Source organism: Pristiophorus japonicus, chromosome 12, assembly GCF_044704955.1.
Source record: "Pristiophorus japonicus isolate sPriJap1 chromosome 12, sPriJap1.hap1, whole genome shotgun sequence".
NCBI classification, from domain to species: Eukaryota; Metazoa; Chordata; class Chondrichthyes; family Pristiophoridae; genus Pristiophorus; species Pristiophorus japonicus.
Genome location: NC_091988.1, coordinates 201,205,911 through 201,227,998, shown reverse-complemented (window position 1 = coordinate 201,227,998; position 22,088 = coordinate 201,205,911). Strand labels below are relative to the sequence as shown.

The 22,088-nt window shown below is 44.9% G+C and overlaps 1 protein-coding gene across 1 annotated transcript in view; it reads left to right on the top strand.

The window, feature by feature from the left end:
* The window catches only part of psmf1 (proteasome inhibitor subunit 1), a 59,710-nt gene extending 37,823 nt beyond the window's left edge, over positions 1 to 21,887 (top strand). The window contains exons 5-7 of the mRNA XM_070896422.1: positions 13,704 to 13,757; positions 19,879 to 20,037; positions 21,402 to 21,887. Coding sequence (XP_070752523.1) covers positions 13,704 to 13,757; positions 19,879 to 20,037; positions 21,402 to 21,453 — 265 coding nt within the window. The 3' untranslated portion in view covers positions 21,454 to 21,887. The remainder of the gene's footprint in view (positions 1 to 13,703; positions 13,758 to 19,878; positions 20,038 to 21,401) is intronic.
* Positions 21,888 to 22,088: the final 201 nt, after the last annotated feature.

Genomic DNA, 22,088 nt, shown 5'->3' with positions numbered 1-22,088 from the left:
GGCACAATGGTCCGAATGACCTCCTGAATGCGATTCTGTGATGATTCTATGACCCTCCATTATCCCAACAGACACTGCGATATCCCCACGGTGATCAAGCCCATCGTTCTAAGAGTGCTGGAGAAGCCCCAAACTTTAACTCGGCTGTTGTAGCACCTCAGAGCGACAGCATTAAGCCATGCATTCTCGCTTGTTCCACAGGGCTGCACCTGCCTGTAGTCAGTGACACCATCGCCTTGCCCAATCATCACTGTGTACGTGCAATACCTGGACCCTGTGCCCGTGTCTACAGAGTTACTGCACACACCTATCATGCATAGGCTGCATACATGCAAATGGCTCTGTGTCTAGGTGCAGATAGAGTGGTGCATGTTTCAGGGGGAACTGAAGTGTGTATGGTCTATTGTACCTGCCCAGTCACACTAAAATCCAGTTACTGCTGCAAGTGTACTAGCTTGGGGAGGGTGGAGGAAGAGTCAGACGTGCGTTAGCTGTAAATCTTTAGCTCCATCCATCCCATACACTCTAAACCCGCCCCCCCCCCCCCCCCCCACAACCATCTGAGTACACAAAGTATGACTCGACATGCTATAAGCTTGTTCATTTTATCCCTAATATCTACCAGTATCAGTGAGTTTTCTGCTGGATTGCTAGTATTACTACTACTATTAGTTTATATTCATTCATCATTTTGAATGTGGTCCCATTGGAAATGATATTCTAGAGAAAATTCATTATAACTTTGTCATGCCTTTACCCTACAATAACCGCTGTTAAGAAGTCCATGGGGAATGAGCCGCAGCAGATAAGAGAAGTAAAAGTAGGGGAACATCTAGGTAATAGTGAGCATAATATAATACGCTTTAAGATTATAATTGAGAAGAACATAAGTATGACGAAAACATAAGTATGACAGGGTAATAGATTAGAGAAAAGCTGATTTTGAGGGGCTGAGAATAGAACTTGGGGAAAATAAAATGGTCAACAATATTGGCAAACAATGATGTAGAACAGCAATGGAAACATTTAAAATGGTGTTCAACAGAGCACAGAAACAATATATTCCACTAAAAAGAACAAACTAAACACTAACGAAGCTCCATGGATATATAAAGCCATAAGGGAACAATTGAGGGTACATTAAGTACATAGACAGCAGGACATAAGCGAGACTATGAAGAGATTAGGAGAGAAGTAAAAAAAAACAATTAGGAAGGCAAAGAGGAACTATGAAATTAAATTATCAAGGAGCATCAAACAAAACAGTAAAATATTTTACAGACGCATCAATATAAAAAGGACGGTTGGGATGGGAATAGGGTCATTAAGGGATAGACAGAATAATACCACAGGTAATGATAGAGAAATGGCAGAAATATTAAATTATTACTTTACTTCAGTATTTAGCAGGGAGATAGAACAGGTGGACATGACATTGGATGATGAGATTAGTAATGAGATAAGTGCATTTAAAATAAAAAGAGGGGATATATTAAATAAACTAATTAAAGTCAGTGGATAAAACTCCTGGTCCGGATGGATTGCATCTACGCACTTTTTTTTAAATCTAGGGAAGAGATAGCAGAGGCATTCATACACATTTATTAATTCGTTAGAAAACGGTGTAGTGCCAGAGGACTGACGGATAGCTAACGTAATACCTATATTTAAGAAGGGGGATAGAAGATGTCCAGGTAATTATAGACCAGTCAGCTTAACATCGGTGTTAGGAAAAATAATGGAATCCCGACTGAAGGAGAAAATAAAACATCTAAAAACCAAAAATATAATAACGAATAGTCAGCATGGATTTCCAAAGGGAAGGTCTTGCTTGACCAACCTCATTGAAATTTTTGAAGAGGTAACGGAGAGAGTAGACAATGGTAATGCAGTTGATGTAATTTATCTAGATTTTCAAAAGGCCTTCGATAAGGTTCCCCATAATAGACTGATCGTCATCATAGGCAGTCCCTCGAATCGAGGATGACTTGCTTCCACGTCAAAAGTTTCAATGATGGACCTAAAATTCCAGGACTAAACTAAATCTTGAAAGGTGGAAGATGCCTGTGCGTGGATTTTTTTAACGTGTGGTGATCATTGCACACCAGACATCACACGGGCTTGACAGAGCTAGGTCTTGATCCAGTAGCAAGGATTAACCAAGACGACTGGAGACCAGCTCTGCTGCATGGACTTAGTGCGCGCACACATCGCAGTGTGGGCTGGTCCGTGCTGCCCCTGGGCCCTCGCCTCTTCTGGGCCCTGAACTCACGCCTCTCCTGGATCCCGATCACGTCCCTCTACAATCTCTCGCCGCTCCTTCGCCCTGACCTTGCCGCTCCTTCGCCCTGACCTTGCCGCTCCTTCGCCCCAACCTCGCCCTCCTGCTGTACCTGTCCACGCTCCAATCACCGACCTGGATCTTGGCGTCATCATTCTTCACTGCCGTTGCTCTCCTGCTCCAGCTCGTGCTGCTCCCTGGAGTGGTACACTGCCACGCTGCTCCTTCCGCTCCCCGGCTTGCTCCGATGGTGTTCGCAGGCCGGGGGCCGCGCAGATGAACCAGGTCAGAGGATGCAAAGTCAGGGGCCAAGTAGCAGAATGGATCGCTAGCTGGCTTCAAGACAGAAAGCAGGGAGTAGGAGTAAAGGGTAGCTATTCACAGTGGCAGAAGGTGGGTAGTGGTGTTCCACAAGGATCAGTGCTGGGACCACTGTTGTCATCATTGACATTAACAATTTACACTTTAGAATCAAAAACACAATTTCTAAATTTGTGGATGACACCAAATTGAGGGATAGTCAATATTGAGGAGGACTGCAACAAATTACAGGAGGACTTTAATAAACTTGCAGAATGAACATATAATTGGCAAATGAAGTTCAACACAGATAAATGTGAGGTGTTACATTTTGGTAGAAAGAATAGGGAGGTCACATTACTTGGAAGGTGCAAGTCTGGGTGGGGTAGAGGAACAAAGGGATCTTGGAGTACAAATACACAAATCACAAATTAAAAGTTGAGACACAAGTTAGCAAGGCCATAAAAAAGCAAACCAAACACTAGGGTTTATTTCTAGAAATATAGGGCCCAAGTTTCCACACGCGCCTAGAACGGCGCAGTCCCGACCTGGACGCCTGTTTTTCGCGCCACAAAGTGCGCCTAAAAAAATCTTCGGTATTCTCCACCTCCCTGTAGGTCCTCTGGCCCTCGGCGCAGCGCAGCAGGAGCTGTGGGGGGGGCGGAGCCAGGTCCCTGCGCTGAAAACAGTGCCGGGACCTCTGCACATGCGCGCTACAGTGGGCACGCAAGTGCAGTAGCTCCAGGCGCCGAACTGTGTGGGCCGAATGGCCTCACTGGGGCTGCGTGAATAAGGCTCCTCCCACGGCCAGCTCCTGCTTCCCCCCCCCCCAACCAGACCTGACACCCACTCCCCACCCCTCCCCCCCCCCCCCCCCCCGCCTCCGGACCAGACCCAACACCCGCTCCCCACACCCCCCCTGCCTCTGGACCAGACCCGACACCCGCTCTCTTTCTCCCCCCCCCCCCCCCCCCCCCCCCGCCTCCGGACCAGACCCGACACCCGCTCTCTTTCCCCCCGCCCCCCCGGACCCGACCCGACCCGCGCTCTTATTCCCGCTCCCCGACTGGACCCAACCCGACCCCCGCTCCTGTTCCCGCTCCCCACCCCCCCGACTGGACCCGACCCGACCCCCACTGGACCCGACCCGCGCTCCTGTTCCCGCTCCCCCGACTGGACCCGACTCCCGCCCCCCGACCCGACCCGACTCCCGCTCCCGGACTGGATCCGACCTGACCTCCCCCCCCCCCCCCCCCCCCCCGAACCGAACCTCCCCGACCCAACCCAACCCAATGCCACCTACCTGTAAATCTGGTGCTGGGGACGGGCCCCGAAAAGCCTGCCTGAAGCACTTTCCCACAGGTAGGAAGATGGTTTATTTAATCTTTTCTTTGCTTATAAATGTTTATTCAGGTTGGATTTATTTGTATAAGTATAAATAAGGATTTATTATAGAATTTAATGAGTTCCCTTCACCCCCCCCCACCTCGTTCTGGACGCCTAATTTGTAACCTGCGCCTGATTTTTTAATGTGTAGAACAGATTTTTTCAGTTCTACAAAAATCTTCACTTGCTCCATTCTACTTTAGTTTGGAGTACATTTTCACTGTGGAAACTTTCAAATCAGGCGTCAGTGGCAGGACACGCCCCCTTTTGAAGAAAAAATTCTGTTCCAAAGTAGAACTGTTCTACCTGACTAGAACTGCAGAAAAAAAAATGTGGAGCATTGCGATTTCTAAGATAGTCCGTTCTCCACCAGTTGCTCCTAAAAATCAGGCGCAAATCATGTGGAAACTTGGGCCCATAGAATTGGAAATTAGGGAAGTTATGCTAAACCTGTATCACATGAACATAAGAAATAGGAGCAGGCTCCCCCATTTAATAAGATCATGGCTGACCTGATCATGAGCTCAGCTCCACTTCTCTGCCCGCTCCCCATAACCCTTTACGCACTCAAAAATCTGTCTACCTCTGCCTTAAATATACTCAATGACCCAGCCTCCAACGCTCTCTGGGGCAGAGAATTCCACAGATTTACAACCCTCTGAGAGTAGAAATTCCTCCTCATGTCAGTTTTAAATGGCCAATCCCTTATTCTGAACCTATGCCCCCGAGTTCTAGATTCCCCCATAAGTGGAAACATCCTCTCTGCATCTATCTTGTCAAGCCCCCTCATTATCTTATATGTTTCAATAAGATCTCCTCTCATTCTTCTGAACTCTAATGAGTATAGGCCCAACCTGCTCAACCTTTCTTCATAAGTCAACCCCTTCATCTCAGGAATCAACCGAGTGAACTTTCTCTGAACTGCCTCTAATGCAAGTATATCCTTCCTTAAATAAGGAGACCAAAACCGTGCGCAGTACTCTAGGTGTGGCCTCACCAATACCCCGTATCGAACCTTAGTTAGACCACACTTCGAGTACGGCGTACAGTTCGGGTTGCCGTATTATAACAAGGATTTAGAGGCACTGGAGAGGGTACAGAGTAGATTTACAAGGATGATACCAGAAATGCGAGGGTATACATATCGTGAAAGGATGAACAGACTGGGTCTCTTTTCTCTTGAAAAAAGATGGCTGAGGGGATGACCTAATATAGGTCTTTAAAATTATGAAAGGTTTTGATATAGAGTGGATACAGAAAGAGTGTTTCCACTTGTGGGGAAGATCATAACTAGAGGCCATCAATATAAGAAATTCAATGGGGAATTCAGAAGAAACTTCTTTACCGAAAGAGTGGTGAGAATGTGAAACTCGCTACCACAGGGAGTTGTTGAAGTGCGATGCATTTAAGGGGGGGGGGTGGGTGACTAGATAAGCAAATGAGGGAGAAGGGAATAGAGGCTTACACTGATAGATTTAGATGAGGAGAGACGGGAGGAGGCTCGAGTTGAGCATAAACGCCGGCATGGACTGGTTGGGTCGAATGGCCTGTTCTGTGCCGTATATCCTGTGTAATCCGATGAAATTGGTGCTACCCCAAAAAGAATCTTGCGGTTTCTAAGACTGTAGATGTTTCTCTCACACACATGCCTCAAAACAGTCCAGTAATATTTTATAAGGTTGCAGACTCTTCAGTACTGTTACAAATTCAGTTCAACCATAGATACCTACTTGATTTATTGGTGTCAATTGCTCCCATTTAAGATCTGAGCATCATACTTTTTATGGCAGGTGCCTTAAACTGCCCCATATCGACTCATATAATAGCCTAACTCTGGGATGAAACAATGCCCCCTGTGATCTGAACTGGGTATTCATGTCTTTCGCACATGTAATTCTCAATCTGTCCGAAGTCTGAGAAAATGCTCGATGAGGTGAGGTTTGATACGGTTTGTTAATCTGCTTTGTTTCACAGTGAGTGAACATACAGAACAGTTCTGTTCAGATTCACTTAGTTCGTTTAATACAATTTTTGTGTACTGATACAAAATAAAGTATACACCATGCTTCCCTACATTAGTGAATTATTTTACTTGGCTTAAACATGGTGGGATTAGATTCAGCTTTGGCAGCAGCAGTCCACAGGTCTGTCACACATAGCACTCAATTTCCCTTTCCATTGAAGTCAGCGTAAAGGAAAATCGAGCAGGATGTATAACGGCATCCGGCCCACTACTGCCCGTTATGCAACCCGCCATGGTTGAATTTTACCCACGATATTTTCTAACTTAACATGCACCGTTTCTAACCTCTTTGCTTAATAAATATGCTTTCACAACATTCTGTTTTACAAATCCTGACTGCCCTGCAGTCCTTTTGTTTCATAAAACCTCTTTATTTCTCCCTCTTTCTCTTCACAGACAGACTAGTGTCAAAGGGCTTTCTAGACAATAGTGTGAGGTGTTCTCTGATTCCCTAAATAGTCTCTGGGGAAAACATCTTCTGTTTCGCATATCCACCACCTTTCATCTGGTTGCATCTTTTTAAACTTTGGGAATACGTTTTACTTTTTTAAAAAAATACTCTTGTTTTCAAATTCTTACTGTTGGGAAAATTGGTCCAAAAAGCGTGAAATTTGTGCAATTAGTGCTGTCGATATTCGAACATTAGTAGCAAAGTACTTTGTCTATGTTTATTTTGCCTGTCTGTTTCTTGTATCATTCAGAAGGGACCTCCAGGTTGAAAAAGGTGAATGTTCTAACGTAAAATGAACATAGCTTGGAAATGTGATCTGTTTCTGCTTTTGGTATGGAGGTCAAACTACAATCTTCTGTGTCCATCTTCTGTTAGAATAATCATGGTTTGTAATCATCAGAATTATAAAAATATTTATGGACTGGTTGGACCTTTCATGACCTCCGACGCCCCAAAGCGCTTCACAGCTAATGAAGTACTTTTGAAGTGCAGTCACTGTTGTAATGTAGGAATGAAGGCAGCCAATTTGCACACAGCAAGATCCCACAAACAGCACTGAGATAAATTACCAGATAATCTGTTTTAGTGATCTTGGTTGAGGTAAATATTGGCCAGGACACTGGGGAGAACTCTCCTGCTCTTCGAAATAGTGCCATGGGATCTTTTACATAAGAACATAAGAATTAGGAACAGGAGTAGGCCATCTAGCCCCTCGAGCCTGCTCTGCCATTCAATAAGATCATGGCTGATCTGGCCGTGGACTCAGCTCCACTTACCCGCCCACTCCACATAACCCTTAATTCCTTTATTGGTTAAAAATCTATCTATCACTTGAATACATTCAATGAGCTAGCCTCAACTGCTTCCTTGGGCAGAGAATTCCACAGATTCACAACCCTCTGGGAGAAGAAATTCCTTCTCAACTCAGTTCTAAATTGGCTCCCCCGTATTTTGAGGCTGTGCCCCCTAGTTCTAGTCTCCCCGACCAGTGGAAACAACCTCTCTGCCTCTGTCTTGTCTCTCCCTTTCATTATTTTAAATGTTTCTATAAGATCACCCCTCATCCTTCTGAACTCCAACGAGTAAAGACCCAGTTTACTCAATCTATCATCATAAGGTAACCCCCTCATCTCCGGAATCAGTCTAGTGAATCGTCTCTGTACCCCCTCCAAAGCTAGTGTATCCTTCCTTAAGTAAGGTGACCAAAACTGCACGCTGTACTCCAGGTGCGGCCTCACCAATACCCTATACAGTTACAGAAGGACCTCCCTGCTTTTGTACTCCATCCCTCTCGCAATGAAGGCCAACATTCCATTTGCATTCCTGATTACCTGCTGCACCTGCAAACTAACTTTTTGGGATTCATGCACAAGGACCCCCAGGTCCCTCTGCACCGCAGCATGTTGGAATTCCTCCCCATTCAAATAATATTCCCTTTTACTGTTTTTTTTTCCCCCAAGGTGGATGACCTCACACTTTCTGACATTGTATTCCATCTGCCAAACCTTAGTCCATTCGCTTAACCTATCTAAATCTCTTTGCAGCCTCTCTGTGTCCTCTACACAACCCGCTTTCCCACTAATCTTTGTGTCATCTGCAAATTTTGTTACACTACACTCTGTCCCCTCTTCCAGGTCATCGATGTATATTGTAAACAGTTGTGGTCCCAGCACCGATCCCTGTGGCACACCACTAACCACCGATTTCCAATCCGAAAAGGACCCATTTATCCCAACTCTCTGCTTTCTGTTAGCCAGCCAATTCTCTATCCATGCTAATACATTTCCACTGACTCCGCATACCTTTATCTTCTGCAGTAACCTTTTGTGTGGCACCTTATCGAATGCCTTTTGAAAATCTAAATACACCACATCCATCGGTACACCTCTATCCACCATGCTCGTTATATCCTCAAAGAATTCCAGTAAATTAGTTAAACATGATTTCTCCTTCATGAATCCATGCTGCGTCTGCTTGATTGCACTATTCCTATCTAGATGTCCCGCTATTTCTTCCTTAATGATAGTTTCAAGCATTTTCCCCACTACAGATGTTAAACTAACTGGCCTATAGTTACCTGCCTTTTGTCTGCCCCCTTTTTTAAACAGAGGCGTTACATTAGCTGCTTTCCAATCCGCTGGTACCTCCCCAGAGTCCAGAGAATTTTGGTAGATTATAACGAATGCATCTGCTATAACTTCCGCCATCTCTTTTAATACCCTGCGATGCATTTCATCAGGACCAGGGGACTTGTCTACCTTGAGTCCCATTAGCCTGTCCAGCACTACCCCCCAAGTGATAGTGATTGTCTCAAGGTCCTCCCTTCCCACATTCCTGTGACCAGCAATTTCTGGCATGGTTTCTGTGTCTTCCACTGTGAAGACCGAAGCAAAATAATTGTTTAAGGTCTCAGCCATTTCCACATTTCCATTATTAAATCCCCCTTCTCATCTTCTAAGGGACCAACATTTACATTAGTCACTCTTTTCCATTTTATATATTTGTAAAAGCTTTTACTATCTGTTTTTATGTTTTGCGCAAGTTTACCTTCGTAATCTATCTTTCCTTTCTTTATTGCTTTCTTAGTCATTCTTTGCTGTCGTTTAAAATTTTCCCAATCTTCTATTTTCCCACTAACCTTGACCACCTTATACGCATTGGTTTTTAATTTGATACTCTCCTTTATTTCCTTGGTTATCCACGGCTGGTTATCCCTTCTCTTACCGCCCTTCTTTTTCACTGGAATATATTTTTGTTGAGCACTATGAAAGAGCTCCTTAAAAGTCCTCCACTGTTCCTCAATTGTGCCACCATTTAGTCTGTGTTTCCAGTCTACTTTAGCCAACTCTGCCCTCATCCCACTGTAGTCCCCTTTGTTTAAGCATAGTACGCTCGTTTGAGACACTACTTCCTCACCCTCAATCAAATTCAACCATACTGTGATCACTCATTCCGAGAGGATCTTTTACTAGGAGATCGTTTATTATTCCTGTCTCATTACACAGGACAAGATCCAAGATAGCTTGCTCCCTTGTAGGTTCTGTAACATACTGTTCTAAGAAACAATCCCGTATGCATTCTATGAATTCCTCCTCCAGGCTACCCCGTGCGATTTGATTTGACCAATCGATATGTCGGTTAAAATCCCCCATGATTACTGTCGTTCCTTTTCAACATGCCTCCATTATTCCCTTGATTATTGCCCGCCCCACCGTGAAGTTATTATTTGGGGGCCTATAAACTACGCCCACCAGTGACTTTTTCCCCTTACTATCTCTAATCTCCACCCACAATGATTCAACATTTTGTTCATTAGAGCCAATATCGTCTCTCACAACTGCCCTGATATCATCCTTTATTAACAGAGCTACCCCACCTCCTTTCCCTTCTTGTCTATCTTTCCGAATTATCAGATACCCCTGTATGTTTCATTCCCAGTCTTGGCCACCCTGCAACCACGTTTCTGTAATGACCACCAAATCATACCCATTTGTAATGATTTGTGCTGTCAACTCATTTACTTTATTTCGAATGCTGCGTGCGTTTAGGTAAAGTGTTTTAATTCTAGTTTTTAAACCATGATTTTTAGTTTTGACCCCTCCTGCAACCCCTTTACATTCAGTGGTCCTTTTTGTTTTTTGCCTTGGGGTTTCTCTGCCCTCCACTTTTACTCATCTCCTTTCTGTCTTTTGCTTTTGTCTCCATTTTGTTTCCCTCTGTCTCCCTGCATTGGTTCCCATCCCCCTGCCATATTAGTTTAACTCCTCCCCAACAGCACTAGCAAACACTCCCCCTAGGACATTGGTTCAGGTGCAGACTGTCCGGTTTGTACTGGTCCCACCTCCCCCAGAACCGGTTCCAATGCCCCAGGAATTTGAATCCCTCCCTGCTGCACCACTGCTCAAGCCTACGTTCACCTAAGGGCAGGCGGGCCTCAGTTTAACATCTCATCCAAAAGATGGCATTCCCTCAGCACTGCACTGGGAGTGTCAGCCTAGATTACAGGCAGAGGGTAGTCCCTCAGCTCATGGCACCAACTGCTTCTCTGGTTTGCCCTTGCCAAGATTGCGGGACTTCAAGTCGATGGTGTCGGTGACCAGTTGCATCTGTGCAGCTATAAAAACAAAATTAAATGATGTGGAGATCATTTGCGGGAGGAGTTTTAATTGAAACGATTTATTTTAATGAATGTGTTTAATGAAATCCAACACCTTGTATGCATATGTGATCGGAAATTATTTAAAATTAGCTGTGTCGGCTCTTTGAGCTATCCAATTCGTCCTACTGCCCTGCTCTTTCCCCATTGCTGTAAATTTTTCCCCTCAAGTATTTATTAAATTCCCTTTTGAAATTTACTATTGACTCTGTTCCACCGCCCTGTCAGATTGTAGCAATATGTATAAAAAATGTCTCCTCTAGTCCTTTTGCCAATTATCTTAACATAGAAACATAGAAAATAGGTGCAATGGTAGGCCATTTGGCCCTTCGAGCCTGCACCATTCAATAAGATCATGGCTGATCTTAAATCTGGGTACCTCTGGTTACCGCCCCTCTTGCCTGTAGAAAGAGTTTCTCTCTATTTACTCCATCAGAACGCTTCATAATATTTCAGATTTATAGAACCACGTTTTTACTGAGGCTTTCTTTATAATCTCGATATGATAATTAGAGGCTTTGGAGAGATTGTAGCACAATGGCATGTTTTGAAATTGCCAGTTTTACAGATTGTAAGTCATGGCTTAGACACACAATATCAACTATTTTCATCATTTGGAGCTTCTAGTTTGATGTTTTAATTAGCTTTTTAAAATCACTTAGCTTTGAAGCTCCAAAGATGTTTCTTGGCTTTGAGACTGCAGCAAATGTCAGATGTGTTTCTGATGAATAGCACGTCTTTGTAGATTCCCAGCGTGCTACAATTGCGAATGAAACAGGTGTTTTAATATCCAGCATTTACCGGGGCAGTGGTTGGGTGCAGTCGAGGATGGCTGGAAACCCGCACTGTGTGTCTGTTTCATTCTATTCAAGTCTTCATTTTGAGTTCATCCCATAGGAATACCATCGGCATCTGTGCATCTAATTTTCTCCAAAAAAATCTGTTGTTGGAAGTGTTTGTGGTTTTACACTGCCTGCCCCAATGAATAATCTTGTGTGGGTGTGATCAAAGAATGATACAGCACATAAGGAGACCATTGGGCCCATCGTGCTTGTGTCGTCTCTTTGAAAGAGCGATCCAATTAGTCCCGCTTCCCTATTCTTTTCCCATAGCCCGGCATATTTTTCCCCTTCAAGTATTTATCCAATTCCCTTTTTGAAAATTATAATTAAATCTGTGTCCACCACCCTTTCAGGCAGTGTATTCCAGATCGAAGCAACTCTCTGCGTAAAGAATTCTCCTCATCTCCCCTCTCGTTCTTTTGCCAATCGCCTTAACTCTAATTACTGACCCTCCTGCCCCTGGAAACAGTGTCTCCTTATTTACTCTTTCAAAACCCTTCATTATTTTAAACACCTCTATTAAATCTCCCCTTAACCATTTCTGCTCTAAGGAGAACCATTTCAGCTTCTCTAGTCAATGCAATATTTCTACTCCCTCATCCCTGTCTCTGGTGTCTAGATTGCTACCCAAACTCCTTGTAGCTGTGTTGGCTCCACTCACTGAGCAGCGGTCTGCAGAGAGGTGGCTGTAATACTTGAGTATCGGGGGTGGGGCAAGGGGAGGGAGAGCACTAATTCTGTTGGGTTGAGATGGGCAGCACTGATATCCTCAGGTTCAAGTGTTATGGATGTTCGGGGTCATTCCTTGCACGAATGCTCATGAAATAATAATCAGACAAAATTTAACACACATAAGGACAGGAGATCAAAAGCTTGGTCAAAGAGGTTGCTTTTAGGAGCATCTTAAAGAAGGAACGAATGATGGCGAGGTTTAGGGAGGGAATTTCAGAGCTTAGGGCCCAGGCTGTTGACGGCATGGCTGCCAATGGTGGAGCGATTTAAAATCAGGGATGCGCAAGAGGTCAGAATTGGAGGAGTGCAGAGATCTTTGAGGCTTATGCGCTGGAGGACATTAGAGATAGGGAGGGGCGAGAGCCATGGAGGGATTTGAATACAAGGACGAGAATTTTCAAATTGAGGTGTTGCTGGACCGGGAGCCAATGCAGGTCAGCGATCACAGGGGTGATGGGTGAACGGGACTTGGTGCGAGTTAGGACACGGCGGCAGAGTTTTGGATGAGCTTAAGATGGTGAAGGGTGGAAGATGGGAGGCCGGTCAGGAAAGTGTACAAAGCAAGACGAACTGCAAGTGAAACTGAGTGACTGTTAACCCGTGATGTGAATTCTGTGGATTTTATTGGTGCGAATCCTAGTCTCCACTTTACGACTTGTGTTCATAGAAACATAGAAAGTAGGTGCAGGAGTTAGCCATTCGGTCCTTCGAGCATGCACCACCATTTAATATGATCATGCAACTTCAGTACCCCATTCCTGCTTTCTCTCAACACCCCTTGATCCCTTTAGCCGTAAGGGCCACATCTAACTCTCTTTTGAATATATCTAACAAACTGGCCTCAACAACTTTCTGTGGTAGAGAATTCCACAGGTTCCGAGAAGTTTCTCCTCATCTTGGTCCTAAATGGCTTACCCCTTATCCTCAGACTGTGACCCCTGGTTCTGGACTTCCCCAACGTCGGGAACATTTTTCCTGCATCTAACCTGTCCAGTCCCGTCAGAATTTTATATGTTTCTATGAGATCCAGTCTTTCTTCATATGTCAGTCCTGCCATCCCGGGAATCAGTCTGGTGAACCTTCGCTGCACTCCCTCAATAGCAAGAATGTCCTTCCTCAGATTAGGAGACCAAAACTGTACACAATATTCAAGGTGTGGCAGGTGTTCAGAACTGGCAGGATACCAGAGTGTGCCTGGCAGATTACGTGGCACAGTCAGTCTCTGCATCATTATGGTACTAAATCTGCAGCTTGGTTGAGTGTGAACAGAGAGTGCAAGCTTTCATTAATCGCTTCTGCTGGTGGGTTATAGACTGTGGAGGGCAGGACTATTTGAGAGATTGCTTGTAAACCTTTGGTACATTTTTAAGGATGCTGCAGGAAGCCAGTGCATATTTGGCAGCTCAATTATTTCAAGAATTCCACCACTGCTGGCATGATACTGCTTTAGATGTTTGAAGTCTTCTGTTGCATTGATCGTTTGGGTTCCGTACAGCTAACTGACACACTTTTCTCTCTTTCCCCCACTCCAGGTCTGACCCTATGGCACCGTTTGCAACAGGAGGCGATGATCTCGACCCGTTTAGGTACGAAAGCGTTTACTTAATAAATACATTGATAACCCATTGCTCTGTCTTGAACTTTTTAAAACACAATGCTGCCAATTTCAGGGATCTTTGGAGGACTTGTTGAGTGGTGAAGAGTGCACGCACATTTTCCACACCCAGGTGTCTTGACACAAACACAAGATGAAACCATAAGTGGATCTTTGTTGAATCAAAAATACAGACTTCCGTTTTGGACTTGTGGTTGCATCCATTTCAGTTTGATCAATCTGTAACACGGTGTTATACAGAGGTCTGTAGGGTGCTCACCATAACACTGAGGGATATGCAGAGATCTTAACATTCTCATCCTTATTTTCAAATCCCTCCATAGCCTCTCCCTATCTCGGTAACCACCTGCAGCCCTACAAATCTCCAAGCTATCTGCACTCCTCTAATTCTGGCCTCTTGCACATCCCCAATTTTAATCATTTCACCATTGGCAGCCGTGCCTTCAGCTGCCCAGGCCCTAAGCTCTGGAATTCCCTCCCTAAACTTCTCCGCCTCTACCGCTCTTTCCTTCTTTAAGACGCTCCTTAAAACTTACCTCTATCCTAATATCTTTTTATCTGGCTGGGTGTCAAATTTGGTCTAATAATGCTCCTGTGAAGTGCCTTGGGGCATTTTACTATGTTAAAGGCACTATATAAATGCAGGTTGTTGCTGTTGTAGGGGCCTGATTAACACTGAGGATTATCCAGACATCTGTAGGGGGCTGACTGTAACACTGAGGGACCTACAGGAATAATATCCCTTTAATCTCACGCTGTTATTTGTTCTGCTGCCTCTTTATGCGAGATAGTTGGCCTTGTACAAATCCCACGTGCACTCTGCCTCATCCTATACCATCCTCACGTGCTTTAGGGCAGCACTTGTTGAAATTGGATCACCAGGTTCAACTAATCCAGCTTTTGGAGATGAATTGATGAAAACCATTAAAGAACATTTAACTTATTTCTCTGCGATCATGGTCCCGAGTAGAGTCCCTGCTGTAGTCCCCAAATACAACTGGGTTTAAACAGCCTGAGCCCTGTTATCAGAGTAAATGTCCTCTTCTGTTTGTCTGCATCCTCTTCACATATCGATGATCCCCCGCACGCCACAATGACGATCAGTGTCTAGCATACATCTGCAATAGAATATTTGAAAGTCTGTGTATCTAAATTTGAAACTGCATTGCCTGATCGAAGCTGTGTTATTACCTTTGCAGAGCTTTGGGTCGGTACGGTCTTGTTTTGATCTCGGCAATGCTTTCATGTCCCAATGATTTTAAATATATTCAGGGCTTCCTGGAGATCAGACTCGGGAGCATTGCCCCCCCCCCCGGCCGCATTGTATTTGGAAATGAAAGAGCAAAAACGAGGGCAATAATTATCTCCACAAACCATTTTACCTCTAGGATCAATTCCTACTGTGATTCCCGTCTGAACGAACGATATTGAAGAGGCTTATTTTTCTTCCTGTGCATTTTGTAAAAAACGTTTCCAGTGAGCCAGCATTTCCACCAACCTATTTGTTTTCCTCTTCATTTTCGTTTTCATTGCTTCCTATAATACTTTCTTCAACCCTGTCTCCACACTGCCTCGTCTTTTATTTAAATAAGAGGAATCTATTTTTTAAAAGAGAGAATTGTTGGACATTTTTCTTCTTTAAAAATTAATTAAGCAGTACAGGTCATGGAGGAACTGCTTTAAATATGAACCGATCAGTGCAGTATCATCTGTTTTGATGAAAATATGACACAGGCTCTTCCCAGAACCTTCCCGTCCAACAGTATTTCATTCACCTAACAGAATTTAAAATCGCTGTGTCCAGCTCGTTCCTCCATCCTTGGCATTTCTCCATCTTGTGTCAAATTTTAAATGCGTTCTCCCATGTTTTACATTGTTCATTTCTCGATGCTAATGTTCCCTGATTAAACTGCAATTAAATATCAGTGGCTGGCTTGTGGTAGAACAGTGCCTTTTAATTGAGGACATGCTGCATGATGGAAGGTTTTGATCCGAATCCCCTCTATCAGTCAATCTGTGTTATATTACAGTCCTCCCGAGTCGCCATTATTATTCTGTATTTTATGGAGATCAAGGCCAATAAATCACCACCCTTTTTAACCAAGCCAGCAGTGACTGAATTCTGCAAGTGTGATCTGCAGAGCATTTTTTTCCATTTTGGTTAAGTAGGGATCATATTTTAGCAGACTTGGTAATGCGCTTGTAGTCCTGTATTAACTGTGTTCAATTTTTCGTACGAGTACATTACAGTTTGACCTGTGCTCACTGTTTGAAATCTCAATCCATGAATTTTACCGCATTTCAAAGCAGTAATTTCTTTCAGATTCCTGAAGTCACTGATTCTTTCTGTTTCTTAAGGTTATACCATTTGCTTGTACTTTTATTTATATAGTGCCTTTCACTTCCAATTGTCTCAAAGCACTTTACACGCATGGATTACTGATCTTAAGTACAGTGAAGCTATGTTGTTGCTCACTGGAACTGGGTCAGAATGGATGTTTAAATGTTTTACATTTTTGCTTAGTTAAGAAGGAGGAGACTCTCCTGACCCAAAATAGTCGGGGGGAGGCTAGAGGAGTCCCATCATCATAGGCAGTCCCTCAGAATCGAGGAAGACTTGCTTCCACTCTAAAAGTGAGTTCTCAGGTGGCTGTACAGTCCAATACAGGAATTACAGTCTCTGTCACAGGTGGGGCAGACGGTGGTTGAAGGAAAAGATAGGTGGGGACCCTGGTTTGCCGCACGCTGCTTCCACTGACTGCACTTGCTTTCTACAAGCTCTCGGCGACGAGACTCGAGGTGCTCAGCGCCCTCTGGTCATCAAAATCCACGGCGCGGCCTTGGACAACGTGGACCATTTTCCATACCTCGGAAGCCTACTATCAGCAAGGGCAGACATCGATGACTAGGTCCAACACCGCCTCCGTGTAGAGGAGTCTGCCCAACTAGTGAGAGTGTGGGGGCGGAGAAGAGAGACAAGTGTGCCCACTTGGTGAAAGTGATGTTATGCCCCAATTCTGAAATAACCAAGCCCATGTTTTATAAGTTGTGTGTGGGGGTGGGGAGTTCTTCAAAGTGAAAGGACTCCTTGCCACCAACTTTATTGCCTTTTGGTTATTTGATCCAAATATGTACGTTGTGCAGTGGATTATATTTTTACGACATTCAGATGTCATTACGAAGCCACAAAGTCCCACATCCGTGCAGTTATATTTGTGGCAATTGTTACCAAGGCTGCACTGCTCCCCGTGGATCGTGTCCTGTGCCTCTGCTTTCGCTCCCACCCTAACCCCCTGCCTCGCCCCATGCCACCATCCACCCCAGCCACTGCAGTTGCCACATTGGCACCCAGCCTTTGTGCAACATGATCCCACCACCGAGGACATCTCCAGCCGACGCCTCCCCATCCCACCCCCACCCTGCTCTCTGGAGGGGGTCGTTCTCTCCGGGATACTCTTGTTTTGTCTGCCATCATGCTAACTCCCAGCTGCCCTTCTGCTGTCAACTTCCAGTTGAACTGCAGTGAGAGCAGCGCCTGTTCATTCATCTCCTCTCCCATCATTGTTAAGTGCCCAGGCATTCAGTGTGAAACAGATTTTCGCATGTGCTTCCTCCAGTCTGTTGCTCGCTGTTCGCGGTGCAGACCAAACTCACCGCTCTACTGAACACCTCCGTTCTGTCTCAAAATGTGACTCTTTAATTCCACTCCCCGTGCCAGTACTGAGGGAGTGCCGCACTGTCCTTCAGATGAGACGCTAAACCGAGGCCCCATCTGCTCTCTCTGGCGGATGTAAAAGGTCCCATGGCCACTAGAGCAGGGGAGTTTTCCCCGGAGTCCTGGCCAATATCGAACCCTCAACCAACATTATCACATTGCTGTTTGTGGAACCTTGCTGTGCAACACCCTCTCAGTATGGCACTGAAGCGTCAGCCTAGATTATGCGCTCAATTCAGCGGCGAGAGTGCTATCACTGAGCCACGGCTGGTACAACCGCGGAGTTCATCATCTGACTTGCCTTTGGCGATGTGATTACAAATCCCGACATTGACTGACCTTGGAGCTTCACTGTCTGCTGGGAAGCCCCACGGGATGGAGACCAGGTCACTAGCTGGCACAGCCAAAGTTTGTATTGGTGCCATGCCAGTGGGTTGTATCGGCCATGGCTCAAGATCACTGCCCCAGACCGCATCACACTGTGTGCTGGCAAAAAGACAGCTGAGTGAGATCTTTGAAAGTGCGAACTGAAATTGATTGAGGCAAAAGGCAGAAAAACGAGATTGGAAACAGTTTTGAGTTAAGTAAAGCAATGGGCATTGGTAATCAGCTCCTGTCATGTCTTCCTCCTGCTGTGTGAGCAGCCTTTCACAGAGAAGTCTGCACAATGCTGCTCTTAAACATTGTTGTAAGAATGTGTGAAATAAGAGCAGGAGGAGGCCATTCGACCCCTTGAGCCTGCCCTGCCATTCAATAAGATCATGGCTGAACTTCGACCTCAACTCCACTTCCTTGCTCCATCCCTTAGTGTCCAAAAATCTGTCGATCTCAGTCTTAAATATACTCAACGATTGAGCAGCCACAGCCCTCTGGGGTAGAGAATTATTCCATTTTAAAGTTACCCTCACCTTTCCAGTTATAATAGCAGTTGATAAATAAACAGATAGATTAATAATTGCCTCAGGAAGCTTTAATCTATTTTCTAATTAAAGCAGTGTGATTGAGTCTGTCCGTGTCGCTAAAGTTTCTAATTATAAGCCCGCTCCGGTTCAGTTGTGCCGTTCTCTAAATCCAAGTTACACTTACTTTAAAATATAATGTAAAATCATGCCAGGCACATCTGTGTAATGTTGAGTCAAGCATTTGGTTTCTTTAACCCTGTGAAGATGCTGGTAACATTCAGTAGATTTTAGATCTCCGCCACGCCCAGAACACAGACAGGGTCAAACCTGCTAGCAGCAGTCAGTATGAAGACCTGCAAAAAAAGTTTTTATTTTTTAATTATTTTTCAGTGATTTACTAGGTAAGGGTTTTGCGAAGATTTTTTTGCAATTTTTTGTTGTTGTTTTTCCTCCCCTCCCAAGGCAGCACTACCAGCCTCGGAATAAAGTTGCCGAAACATGTTGTTTGCGCCATGAATCCTCACGCAGCGCCGAGTTTACCGATGGCGCAGAAGTAAAGGCCAAAATTTAGGCCTAAAAACGGTAGCGCAGTGAAAACAGTAATTTTGGCATAAAACTACCGTTTTCACCGACAACCGAAATTCTCGCCCTTAGATTCAGTGATAGCACTCGTTTCTACCCGTCCCAGCCCAGACTGGTACTCTGACAAACCCTGAAAATCCACGGGTCTTCTGACGTGCATTCCCGCTGTAATTCCATTGGGATTGTGGCAGAGAGCCCAGGAATCGTCGCGGACCTGGATATACTGGGTCTCGGCCTGCACAGTTAGTTCCTGGAGCCAGCGCACCCCAACCATGATAGCCCACGTCAAAGGAGAAAAAAGACTTGCATTTATACAGCGCCTTTCACAACCTCAGGATGTCACAAAGCGCTTTACAGCCAATGAAGTACTTTTGAAGTGTAGTCACTGTTGTAATATAAGAAACGCAGCAGCCAATTTACGCACAGCAAGCTCCCACAGACAGCAATGAGATAATGACCAGATAATCTATTTTTAGTGATGTTGATTGAGGGATAAATATTGGCCAGGACACTCGGGGCAAACTCCCCTGTTCTACAAAACAGTGCCACAGGATCTTTTACGTCCATGTGAGAGAGCAGACTCTGTTTAATATTTCATCAGAAAGACGGCACCTCCGACAGTGCAGCGCTCCTTCAGCATATAAATGCATTTGTTGTTGTGTGTTCATGTTCATTCTGAGAGGTACAAGTGAGGGGACTGGACTGAAAAACAGCTAGTTTCAGCTCTGAGATTAGCGCTGAAATCTAGTCCTGAATAACTGGATCAGCCTCCACTCCCGGACTGAAGACCCTGGGCCTTGATCAGGTTTAATCCCAATCCCAATTGCATTGAGTCCCTGGTGAAGTTGAGGATTGTTCCTCAGTTTTTCTGAAGTTGTTGTTTTGTTCCCCAGTGATCGAAGAGGTGGGATGATCGCAGATCCTTTAAGGTCAGGAATACCGAGTCGTGGCTTTGACCCATCGTCCGGGCTACCGGGACAGCTTCCTCTCGGGTCAGTCCCGCCCGGAGCCAGGTTTGACCCCTTCGGACCCATTGCACCAGGTCGTTCTGGGTATGTATGAACTCTTTTTACTGACACAAATTCACAGGAAGCTTTAAAAATGCAACGTTGCCACGTGGTGGATTGACTGTACTTGTGCCCATTCACTGTCAGAACAATCACTTCAAAACCAACATGCTTAGTGTGGTGCAATATACTTGGTTCATGACTCCAAATTATTCCCACCGCTATTACCATGTACCCCTCAAAATGTCCTTTCCAGATACAGCCCGACTTTGAAAGAACATAATCTATAACTGTACTGTTGAGTGGATGAAGTGAAGGAGGGAGAGAAAGAGGGAGGGAGAGAGAAGATGAAGTGAAGAATGCATATTAGAGAGTGAGCAGGAGTGAGAGGGGTGCAAAAATACAAGTACAGATGGACTAAAGAAAAGGGAGAGAGTCACAGACTGAATTGAAGAAACTGAGTAAAGGGAGATAGATGTAGTGTAATAGAGAGAGAAAGGAGTTGCGAGAGAGAGCGAGAGGGGAGACGGAAGTGAAGGAGATTTAAATGGTGTGATCCAAGGGTTGCAAAAAATGCAAAATAGATCCGATTTGGACATGAGTTTTAATTAATCATGTCTTCATTAGTTGTGTGACAAAGCTCCACCCCACTGCTCCCAAAGACTGCACACTCCAACATCAAACAGTTCGACAGGCTTGACTGCCACATTGGTTACCTGATGTTACTCACCGCGGTAGAATCACGTGACATCCCAATCAGAAGTTTGTTCATTTGGACAGCCCCAGTGTATTTTCAGTGTCTGTGTATAATGCTCCAGTAGGATGCGTTGAGCATTTTCATTTGAGACCCATTTGCCACAAGATTCTGGTGTAGGCCTTATAATTACATTAGCGGGGTGAATGCTTCATGCATTCTTTTCTTTATTAACAGAAGTCATCGAGCCATTCATTTTAAATGGGCTGAAGTCTCTTAAGCCATGGGGAAATTGTTGTGGGGTTTGCCCATGTCTCGCTCAGTGAATTCCCGGGCTACGTCACCGTATGTCGACAGAAGCATAACTTCTTCAACAGCAGCGCCCAAACCCACGACCTCCACCACCTCGAAGGACAATGGCAGCAGCGCACGGGAACATCACCACCTCCACAAGTTCCCCCCTCTCCAATATATTTATAACTAATAGTGTTCAAAGCAATTGAGAAAAACACACCACTTTTTTCAGTGTCCCCTTTGATTTGTTTTCTAGCTGTTGCGGCAGTGTCCGGGAGATGAATCTTTCATTCCTGAAGATTCCAGGGCAATCCTGGAGGGTTGGCGACTATACCTTACTTGTGTAGAGTGGTGTAGGGGGTCTGTGTTTGTGCTAAACGTTTGGATTTCTAAATGGTTACAAAATGTTTCTCTTTTTCAGCCCCGATCCAGATCATCTTCCTCCTCCAGGATACGATGACTTGTTCATGTGATTTTCTGCCTCCCCACCCCTCCCTCCTCCCTTAACACAAGATTGGTTGCAAGAAACCTCGAGCATAGATGACAGCTAGTCGAATCCTGTGGCCTTCGCTTCCTTTGGTTAAATGAATATTTTACGAACTGTGTAACTTAGCTGCTTGCTCTGCTGTGTACCTATCCGAGGATCAGCAACTTCAGCTGAACCGGCCTGCCTTTAGCAGTGGGGCATAGCTGATGAACTGAACGAGTGAAACTCTTAAGAGCAGCCAAGTGCTTTATTGTCAAGTATCTGGCATATGCTTCAAGTGCTGACTTAGGACCATCCTCCTGCACATTGTCACACGGAGTTGTCACTGTGCCATGTCTTTTAGGTAGGCGGGTGCTGTTAAATGCATCAGAGCGTTTGGATTACGTGATCCTGTTAATAAACTGATGAGCAAATGAAAAAGTAGTTTGATTCCAATTTGTCATGTTGATGCACTCGTTTCCTTATTCTGTTGAGGGGCTTTGTGGAGAATTGTTCATGAGTTCATAGAATGATACAGAACAGAAGGAAGCCATTGTGCCTGTGCCAGCTCTATCCAGTTAGTCCACTCCCTCTGCTCTTTCCCCAAAGCGCTGCAATATTTTCCCCTTCAAGTATTGCCCT